This window comes from Pangasianodon hypophthalmus, chromosome 22 (assembly GCF_027358585.1).
Source record: "Pangasianodon hypophthalmus isolate fPanHyp1 chromosome 22, fPanHyp1.pri, whole genome shotgun sequence".
Lineage (NCBI taxonomy): Eukaryota > Metazoa > Chordata > Actinopteri > Siluriformes > Pangasiidae > Pangasianodon > Pangasianodon hypophthalmus.
Genome location: NC_069731.1, coordinates 15,076,961 through 15,087,920, shown reverse-complemented (window position 1 = coordinate 15,087,920; position 10,960 = coordinate 15,076,961). Strand labels below are relative to the sequence as shown.

The 10,960-nt window shown below is 35.2% G+C and overlaps 1 protein-coding gene across 8 annotated transcripts in view; it reads right to left on the bottom strand.

The window, feature by feature from the left end:
• The window catches only part of eya1 (EYA transcriptional coactivator and phosphatase 1), a 51,415-nt gene extending 41,056 nt beyond the window's left edge, over positions 1-10,359 (bottom strand). For 2 of the 8 annotated variants that reach the window (XM_026938195.3, XM_034298215.2), the window contains exons 1-3: positions 9,975-10,359; positions 2,472-2,599; positions 1,230-1,295 (exon numbers count right to left, since the gene is read on the bottom strand). In XM_026938195.3, coding sequence (XP_026793996.1) covers positions 1,230-1,295; positions 2,472-2,595 — 190 coding nt within the window. In that variant the 5' untranslated portion in view covers positions 2,596-2,599; positions 9,975-10,359. Of the gene's footprint in view, positions 1-1,229; positions 1,296-2,471; positions 2,600-3,672; positions 3,852-9,974 lie in introns of those variants that run through there. The other 6 variants (XM_026938198.3, XM_034298217.2, XM_026938197.3 and 3 more) reach the window with 5 other exon arrangements.
• Positions 10,360-10,960: the final 601 nt, after the last annotated feature.

Sequence of the window (10,960 nt, the reverse complement as noted above, 5' to 3'; positions counted from 1 at the left end):
TCTAACATGTCGGAAACGCCCACACCACTGCGAAATGCCCTTTGTGGTTTTGCTACACCACTAGGTGAATATCGTAAACTGTGACCCAAAGTTACGCAGTTATATTAAAATGATATTAAAATGTAATATTGGCACATGCCTACATGCCTAGAGTCAGTGTTTTTAGCTGCTGTGGACAGAATTGTACAATTTTTTTTTTTTTTTATCAAAACCTCAATCAATGTCAGTTCAAATCACTGATTTATCAGTCATCATGTTTCTTACCGCAGGTTTTTATGTGGCATAAAAAGAGGAAAATAGGCATAAAGAGTGAGAATAAAAGGCCAAAGAGCCGGGTGCTGCACTGTGGAATGCATGAACGTGCAGGATAAATTGAGACGTCAAAAGCGAATAAAACAGTTATGAGCTTGACCCGGGCAGAAAAAGAGATGATTTCACAGCACGGTTCAGACCAGACTTCAGACAGACCCGTATCTGTGAAACACATCCATCTATCCATTTCAGAAAGAGAAAGACAGAAGGAGGGGAGGGAGAAAGAGCTAGTGAAGGGAAGAGACGGAGAGAACGAAAGAGCAAGGGACAACAAATGGGAGAGAAGGAGAGTGAGGGAGAGAGCAAGAGGGAAGAAGAGGAAGGAGAGAAAAGGTTGAAGCAAGAGACAGAAGAGAGAGTGAGGGAGAGAGGAAAAGAAAGAATAAGGGGAAAAGTGCTAGCAAAGGAGAACAAGGAGAGAGAAAGAGAAAGAATGAAAGAAGGCTTTTTTTCTTTCTTTTTTTTTTTTAATGAAAACTAAATCCACCATGTGGGTATAAAGTCATGCCCAGTGAAATCCCTCATGCTCGACATGGCGAACATGATTCCTCTCAAGACAAACCAGCATTTTCCCTCCTTCTTTTTTAAAAAAAAAGAAGCAGGGAAAAATAGCATGCACAAACTAGCGCACTAAATTCTCATTGCATACCATGAACCTCTGATCAGGAGGAGAGCATTTCTTTTCAGCACTCGTTCGCAACTTCAACCATGCTTTCAATCCAACACAACACAACACAACAGACCCTAATGAAAGGCACAATAGTTGAATGGTTCCACAATCTCATCAATTAAATTGTAGCAAAAATGAACGGTAGATTTGATAGATTACAGATCGCCAAAATGTACGAGTAATTTTTTTTTCTTCGTTAAAAACACCAAGTATTGTCCTTTCATTGCTCGCTTGCTTCTGCACAAACCTGCAGTGGATTGTGAATTAGAACTTAATAACCAGTCGGCTGTCGTAAGCATAGTGATGTTATCACCTAAAGGGAGAGAGAGTGGGACAGAAAGGGGCAGATGACCAAAAACGGGCGCTCGACGCGGCACAGGCGGGACAGAAATCACATTATGTAAACTGAGAATGCGAAAAAAAAAGAGAGATTAAGATTCCCAACAGGCTGAAATACGATCGGCAGAGAACAGTGGACTCGCATTTTAGATTCTTCAAACCCAACCTGACTTTTTTTTCTTTTTAATGATGATAATCAGAATGGTCTCATTTCACTTTAGACATTATTTAGAAAACATTACGCTAATTCTTAGTATCTTACTAATCTTGCTAAAATAATAATATCATGTTTTACATACATAACAGTACTCATTTTAAATCATTTATATATTAAACAACTTCATAATATCATTTTATAATAATTAACCTGATAGCATGCCCAGATTTTTATTTTATTTTATTTATTTATTTTATTTAACAAAATCTGATATTAAAATATAACACAGTTCACTTGAAGCATGCTCTAGAGAAGCCTCAATGTCATATGTTTTCTTCCAATGTATTGTAACATTTCAATATAATTCAGTTATGCTCAGGTGTATGATACATAACATACCATAACCTGTTTTTTTTTTTTTTCAGTAAAACAAGATGTAGTGATTTTCCTCCTGAATTCCAAAATTACATAGTTTGATTTAATTTCATAAAATCTTCAAATATAACGCACTTTCACTATAGGCATAGATTTGTATTTAATTTTTTATCAATAAATTCTGCCATTATAATCAATTCCTATCTAATATCATACTTATATTAATATATCTTATATGACATATATAGTACATTTTCTATAGTGAAGAGAGAAGATTGTTCATATACCGGAGTCAAATTACAGTGTTTATATATAATAGAGAAAATGTAACATCATGTTATTTCATACCTAATCTAACAAAGTTATCAAATCAGAGGTAAATAAGAATACTAACATTATTATACTTTCATGATCAAGATTCAAATCTGAAGCAAATATAATAAAGATTTCAAATATGACATAATGTCACTAGAGAAATGTAACACACTCATTATCAGCCTGTCATCGTATTGATCATTTTCCACTTTTCACTCAGAAGGAAGGATGAGAAGTCGTCTATAATATAAAAAATCAGCAGGAAATAGTAGACGGTGATGAATACACATGAAATGATCGTACCTTCAGTGCCATTTGGTGTCATGGAATTGTTATTAATGTGCGAGTTATCGAGGTTTGGGCCGTTCGGAGATTCGCTGCTACCACTGACTCGGCTGTGCGGACTGGCTAGATCCTGCATTTCCATAGACCTGTGAATGAAAAGCACGGTAAATATCATCACACATATACACATAAACCTCAGTTTAATCTGATATACACACTAAAAGATTAGCAGATGCTTAATTTAAAAAAAAAAAATCAACAAACCGAGTTTATAGACATCACAGTTAAAGTGCATCTTAAGACAAAATTCTAATTAATATGTTTAATAGATTTCAATTATTATTTCAACTATAATGCCTGATGGTTATTTAATGTATTCCTGCTATTTTTCCATTTTCACATAATCACTGACACACACACTGTATTTAAAACATGTTCCACTAAACACATTGCGTTGTCTCCTGAGATGAAAACACTTAACGTCCCTGGAGGCACGCGAATGACATTTGACACAAATTTAACAATTAATGAGACGCCTGACGATTGACTGGCCTTGCTCAATTTAATCGTTAATAATTCACACCATTCACGCACGATGCCATTTTCATACACTCACACACATTTTTCAGGATTGATGCAGTTCATTGGTAAGTCCAGGAAACAAGAAATGAAAGTAAGAGATTAAAAGGTTTTTCTTCTCTGAAAACTGTGCCACTAAAAACATTATTCTATCATCTGCATCGCTTTATTATGCATGGCAAATGAAGGCCAGTGTGTGTTTGTATGTGTGTGTGGGTGTGTGTGGAGAGAGAGAGAGACAGAGAGAGAGAGAGAGAGAGCACGGCCGCAAAACTCAAACACATGTTCATCTGTGTTTGTCTTTGCTAAAAGCATTATTGTTCTAACGACATTAAGGAACAATTACGGCAATCGGCCAATCGGCTAACTCGATCTGACGCTAAACTCTCCGGCTATCAGAAACATTCAGCTTTAATAAAATTAATAATAATCACAAAACAATAATGATGCACATATTATCAGTGTAAAGAGATTATACGACTTCCTGTTTAGACAGAAAAAAAAGCAATAACAGGAAGTTACAGTCAAAAGCAAAGTTTTAACTATTATTATTTCAGAAAGAAATGATGCCTCTACCTCTGTTCTTTTTTTTATACACACTCCACTTCCTGTATCATCTCATGTCATCTTTCTCTCTTACCTGAAACTTGATGATTCTCAACTAGGCTTTTTCCCCCTTCCTTTTTTTTCCTTTTTTTCTTTATTTCTCTTTTTCTCCCCCACCTGCGATGAAACAACGTCCCTCTTTGTTATTCTAGCTCAGTGTCACTGTCCGGATCCATCCGTGACACAATAGACGTTGTCTGAGAAAACATTATTGTTATTCCCGAGCAGACGGACAGACAGAGAGAGAGAGAAGGAGAGAGAGAGAGCAAGAGAGAGAGAGGAGGAACAGAGAGGCACATTGTCTACGTTTTTCCTCCTCCAGGTCCTCCCTCCTTCCTCCTGAGAACGAAAGAGCGGGCCCGAAATGAAGGGAAAGGTGATTCATCATTGGACTACGACAGCTGCAAACTGGATTAGTCCTCCCCCAATCAACATGCAAAAGCGGCTTAGCCAAGGTAAGCAGGAAGGAGGGAGGGAAGGAGGGAGGGAGGTAAAGACAGAGGGACAGAGAGAGAGAGAGAGAGAGAGAGAAAGAGAGAGAGATGGGAACTTGTTGAACAGAAGCAAGTGGAGCGCGACACCCCTAGCATCTTCGCCGTATCTTTCATCTGCAATTGACGCTATCTGAAATTTATCTCCCTGCACAGTGACAGTTCCTAATGACTCTGCCTCAGGCGACGGGGAGGAAAGCGTAGGGTGGGGGGAGAAAGAAAAAAAAAAGAATGAGAGAGAAAAAAGAGATGGTGAGAGCACTTTAGAGCCCCTAAAACGGCGGTCCATCTCTCGCGACGAGGTCAAATTGGAAATGGAGAATGCGGAGAACATATGGAGCCACATATGGTTCTTATGACACTACAAAATGCCCCCTATTACCCCCGTGAGTCAGTTCTGTCGCCCACTTTCTCCCCCAGAGTTTACCGTTTTTACCTCGGAAAAGCCCACAAAAGTCAGAGCATCAACGTATCAATCAAAAAAAAAAAGACAGAGAAAGAAAAGAACAAACAAGCATCCATCGCTAAACAGTGACTGTTTATCTGAACCAAATATTTAGCACTTGTTTTCTTTCTTTAAAAGTTCTTAAGTGCTAGTTAAGGTTTAATGTTTTTATATTTTGTACGCAAGTTCAAAATGACTTTCTAATTAGTGACGGCTTATCTGTTTATCAGAGTCCAAATAGCTAAATCCCCAGAGCTGAATTAATATCGTTCATATGAGTCCAAGATGTTCTTCTTGTGTCAATTTAGCTACAATACAATATTTTATCACCGTAAAAGACGAGTAATGATAAGAAAAAGGAGCGTGAAATGATTATTGATTGAAATTTGAATCCACAACATCAAAATTTGACATCACAAATATATCAATTAGAAAAGTATTAAATACACAATGTGGGGATGAGTTGTAGTGCCACTGGCAACCATCTCTCTTCTGTGTAAAGGGTCTTTACCATATCCACTCATATTCATAGACTTTTTTTATTGTTGTTCAAAGAGTGATTTGCTTGTTTTTTTCCCTCTGTGTCATTTTTTTAATTCCATTTTTTATTTTTAATTTGGGTTTGTTTTGATTTAATCATAAAAGCAGGCATAAAATTAGGCTTTTCTCCTTCAGTAGAAAATAATTCAAACTATTCCACTAAAAAAAAAGTTTAAAAAGTCCAAGAAGTAATTTCTCAAGCTCTACCCAGAGCTGTTCTTAGTTCTTAGGTGTTTTATTTATATACATTTTCTTTCAAGCATTTATCTTTCCCTGTGTCAATCCAGCTAAGTATTCATACTAGAAAAATAACAATATCAATATATAAAAGTAAAACAGTATCAGAAAAATCCGCCTCTTGTGTGAGTGAAGAATGAGAATGAGATAGAAATGATGTTTTGCATCCAAATAAAGAGATTATAGATTCTAGTTATAGATAGATGTAAGTGAGCAGCTCTGTTCATGCAGGTGAGTCTGGGCAGGTGAAGCACAAACAAGCGCTAAACCTAACAAGTTCAGTAGCTTCGAGAGAGAGAGAAGAAGTGCGCACTTTGATGTTCACGTTTCAATTCAGCCAGCGCCGAGCGCCGCCTTTACAGGAACAAAGCACAGTGTCATCAAAAAAAATAAATAAAGGCCAAGCACACGTCACTCATGACTGTTTGCTCTGGCTTTTTTTTTTTTGTCATGCTTCAGTTGTTTCCACGAACAAACATACACACCCACACACGCACACACACACACACACACACGCACACACAAGCTGCGGAACGTTGCCCCGATAACCGGTGACTCACTATACAGTGATATTTAACACAATATTCTTGTTTAATAATAATAAGAAGAAGAATAATACTGTAATAATACAGTTATAATATTGTTATTAGGCATTTTTAGGAATCCTGGTGTAATTTCTGCTGGGAATATTTATAAATTTTTTTTTTTTGTATGGCTGTTTTCTAGTTTTAATTACAGCCAGGATTTTTCACTACATGTTATGATTTTTTTACGAGATACCTAAGCTGTAATTTCTTTTAAAGCCTACATTCAAAATGGCATTTAATTTGAATTGGTTTAAAAAATGGTTAAAAATGAACCATCTGGTTAAACCAAAAATTAAAACTCCTATATTTTTAAACATGTCGTAATGTCGTAAAACAAATAAAATTATAATATCATACTGATAGAAGTGAAAATGGAACTAACTACTGAGAGATGCTGCATATGAAATACCCCGGGTTATTCATTATTATTTAAAGACATGCTTATTTATTAACAATATTTAATTAACTATATTTATTACTATGTGGAAAAACAATCAATGTGTACATCCTGCTTTTAATTTCTTTTCTTTTATTTTATTTGATCTACCATAGAGTTCATATTCCTTTTAAAAATGTATACATCATGCAAACCATATGTACTATAAAAAAAACACACACAACACTTTAATCAAAATAACTTTCAACCATCTAATCCCCGCGTAAGCCGCTCAGCTGAACCCACACGCTGGGCCAAAAACAACAAATCGACATGCAAAGAATGTCGATGTGGACAAAAATTGGACGCAGATGTGAGACAAAACTGCAGCGCAGCACTTGTCTGTGTGAGCCACGGAGACACGGCGAGAAGACTGATTAGCATTTAAAAATGACAACATGAGAGACAAAAAAGAGTCGGACACAGTGAGGTGGAGCCTAATTATTTAAAAATGTTCACACACACACACAGACTAATACAGAGTGTAATGGCAATAGCATTTAAAAAACTGACCAGATTACATTATCAAAAATTTACAAAATAAAGGAGGAACAAAAATATCAATTGTAATAACAACCCCTGATATACGACCTCAGCGCTACAAACACACACTAACTCAGATTGTATTATCATGAAAGCTGTGTTTATTACGGAATTGTTAAGTGTGTATGTTTGCCTGTCATATTTTTTAAAAAATTAAGAATTTAATAAGAATTTAAAAAAATTCAAATGTATCAGTGATGAACACTCAGACATGATCACCATGCCTTAAAACAAAAATAACTCTTAAACTAGGTTTAAATACAGCCCACACACACACACACACACACACACACACACACACACACGCATCTTAGATTAAAAAAAAGATGATAAATCAATCAATCAATCAATAAAAATCAATATAAAATGTTTTAATGCAGTTCATTTCCTTTTCTGACTGTATTTTAATATTTTAAATAATATTAAAATATTTTAAGAGAATTTAAGATATATATATATATTTTTTTTTAAATTTGCTTGACTTTAAAGGCCAATAAGATAACAATATTAAAATAAAATAAGTAATTAAACATAATAGTAGTACTTATATTTTTATAAAACAAATCAAAAATCTCATCTACTGTTAATAAGCAACACTCTGTACATGTTATGTGTATTATTGTGTTATACATGTATTATTAGGATTTTTTGACTGTACTGTATTGTTAATATACACTCAGTAAATGTGGCCCCAGTGTAACATCAATAGTGCTGTGCATTATGGGGTAACGCAGTGTGTGAGATTGTGTGTGTGAGACGTTGTGTGCGACTGCACGTGTGACTGCGTGTGCGACTGCGTGTGCGACTGCGCGTGCGACTGCGCGTGCGACTGCGTGTGCGATGTGGCGTAACAGGTGATTAAAATGTTAATTCCTGTCAGATGTCGGTCGACGTGCAATTTGTCTCTCTCGTTTTTGTCCAATCTGACGTGCAGTTCACGTTAAATCCGCTAATAACGCTCACTTCGGGCCTCCAAATCACTTCCAGAAGGGCCGCTTCATAAAGTGCGCACTTCATCCCTCGCTCCCTACCGCAGTGCGACAAAAAACCCAAAACAAACACAAAAGTCTAATAGATCGTCTTACAATCTTCTTTTACAAAATAAATAAATAAATAAATAAATAAATAATAAAAGTAATTAAAAGCGCAGTGTAGTAACTTATAAAAATGGTTTCAACTAAATTACTTGTTTGGTATTTAACTGATAATAAGAGTATTTTCAATCAAAAAGGCAATCATTATTAACAAACCAGCATTTAATACTAATTCTCATTTCTCGTTATGCAAAGAAGCCCAATGACGGAAATATGCAAAATAATTTGCATAAATCATGAATAATTAATCAGCTTCTTAACTAAATAACACACTGCTGTATTTACTAAACACAATACAGCCGTGTATTTGTCATAAACAGCGTCAATTAACACTGCGTTTCCTCGGCGAGCACACACACACACACACACACACACACACATGCACACACGCACACACACACACTTCGGTAAACAGTGGCCGCTGATCTCGCTTCAGTGCTTATAAAAGAGAGCATCATTTTCACAAAGGTGCCCTTTATTAAAAACAAACACGCCGAGTCAATACTCTATAACAAGCTCATTACGAGATCATTAGAATAATATTTGAAATATAACATAAATAATATTTGATAGACAGAGAGATAGAGGAGCATTTGCACCCTCTTTTGATAGTAAAATAAAAAATATATAGTATTATTATTATTTATCACAAAGTTAAGCAAATAAATTACAGTACGTTTTTTTTAAGTCCCACAACAATTACAGCTATATTTAGGAAATAAATTAAATATTAAATGATTTTAAAAAGATACTTAGCTAACATGATAAGAAAGTCCAAAATTTTATGCAAATATTTTGTTTTGTTTAAATGTAGTATCAATTCAAGTCACTGAAATGTACAACGAAATCTCTATTTAATGATTGAATTATTATACAATTATTTAATTTTAATTCATTTATTTATTGAATTTATCTGTTTTGCCTGAGAGTGGACATGATGACAGAGCTCTGTTTTTAAAATCAAATACGTAAATGTAAAATTAGCTCTCAAAACATGATAATTTATCTCTAATTTAACGTTATGTAAAGATTTCTAGTGTTAAAAACACACAGAAAACTTTCTTCTAAATTCTACTCATGTAAGATTCAGATTTATGGCTGAAGCATAAAAGAAAAATATATATTACAATATTATCTTTAGCATTTATTATTAAAATGTGCACGTTTTTCTCTTACGCTTATCTTTTAGATGGCTGCTGTGTGTATAAACACCGTGTTTATTCTGCTTTGCTTTATTGTCTAGATAGCAAAATGACACATGAAAAGAAAATCATGAAAAAAATGAAAACGTCCTTACAGTGTGTATTAGCGTGTTATTTATTTCTCCCTGAAGCATCTTTCTATGTCTGGTAAAGGAGGGTTATGAGCTGAGGAAGGTGTGTGTTCAGGTGAATTTTAGTTTTTAAATTTTAAATCATAAATTGTACACTATATAATAATAAATAATGTAAAATTTAGAGGTGGTCAGGTTTGTAGTTTAATATAATATAGCATATTTATATTCAATTGTTTTATTATTTTCTTCTATACTTATTGATTTTGTGAGTTTTTTACATTTTGGCATTTCAACTTTACAATAATAGACATTTTGGGGATTTTAGACATTTTCGGCTTGCTAATAATTTGGATTTGTTCAAGAAAGACGGTCAGTAGTTTTTTGTTTTTTGGAGTTTTTTTTTTTGCAAATAAATCTATATTATGTAAATGATAACTACTGTGCACAATATTTTCCAATATTTAAAATATTTAATAAAGAAAATTAAACTAAATTAAATCTAAACTCTGCAACCATTCAAGTGTCAAATCCATTCAAGTGTAAAGGTTAGAAATGTCAGTATGTACTCGTATCCTAAATCTCTTTTTAATATTGATTCCAATATATACAAGTTTTCCAGGAGAAGCTCTTCTATAAATAAAGTTACACTTTCCGTGTGTAAATACTGATAATAAAAAAGGTACTCACTGCAGTTCTGGATGAATCCTTGCACTTTTATCCCTCTTTTCCTTTCTCTTTCTTCTTCCACTCGTCTGATTTTTTTTTGTCCCCCGAGCGAATCAAGCAGCGTTGCAGAATCTCAGATTTCAAAACTCGACAACGAAAAAAATTCAGCGACGTTTCAATGACGAGGCACAACTTTTTTCTTTTTCATTTTAAGCCTGAAAAAGCCATGAAGTCCCCGTGCATAGCTCTCAAGAGACTGAGTGACTCTGTGTGTGTAAGAGTGTAAGTGTGTATGTGTGTGTGTAAGTGTGTGTGTGTGTGAGAGGAGAAGAGTGTGTCAGAGTCCACCGATGACTGCTGGAGGCAGTGGCTAGCTGGAGTCTGAGTGTGTGTGTGTGTGTGTGTGTGAGAGAGAGAGAGAGAGAGAGTGAGAGAGACAGAGAGAGAGAGGGAGGGAGTGGTGAAGGGAGGGAGGGTTTTAAAAAAACAGAAAGTTGCCCTCACACACACACACACACACAAACACACACACAGGAAGGCTTTAGGACGGAGGAGGAGGTGGAGGAGGCACTGGGGATTTTTCTTCACACCAGCCCTCCATATGTCATTCACTCGCTCCTTTAAGCCGTATTTCTCTCCTTCAGATTTTATCACTCCTCCTAAAACAATTCCTCATCCCTCGCTCCCCTCAGGCTGACACGTTTCCCTCCTGGTTTTATTAAGATTTCCTTTTTTTTGTTTGTTCACAATGACACTCATTTCCCTGATCACCTTTTCCTACATCTAATGGGTGCTATTTTGTAATTAGGGCTGTGATGATGTATCGACATGACGATACTTCGTGATAATTACATATACAAAAGTGAAAATTGTTAGTGTTACGCTGTACTGATGTAGCTGGTGAGAGGAGTTGTGTAATTATCTTAACAAACAATATCCCAGACGTTTCCCTCACTGAAAAACTGAACCCTTGTGTGTTATTTAGGAAATCGGATGCCGTTGTCTTG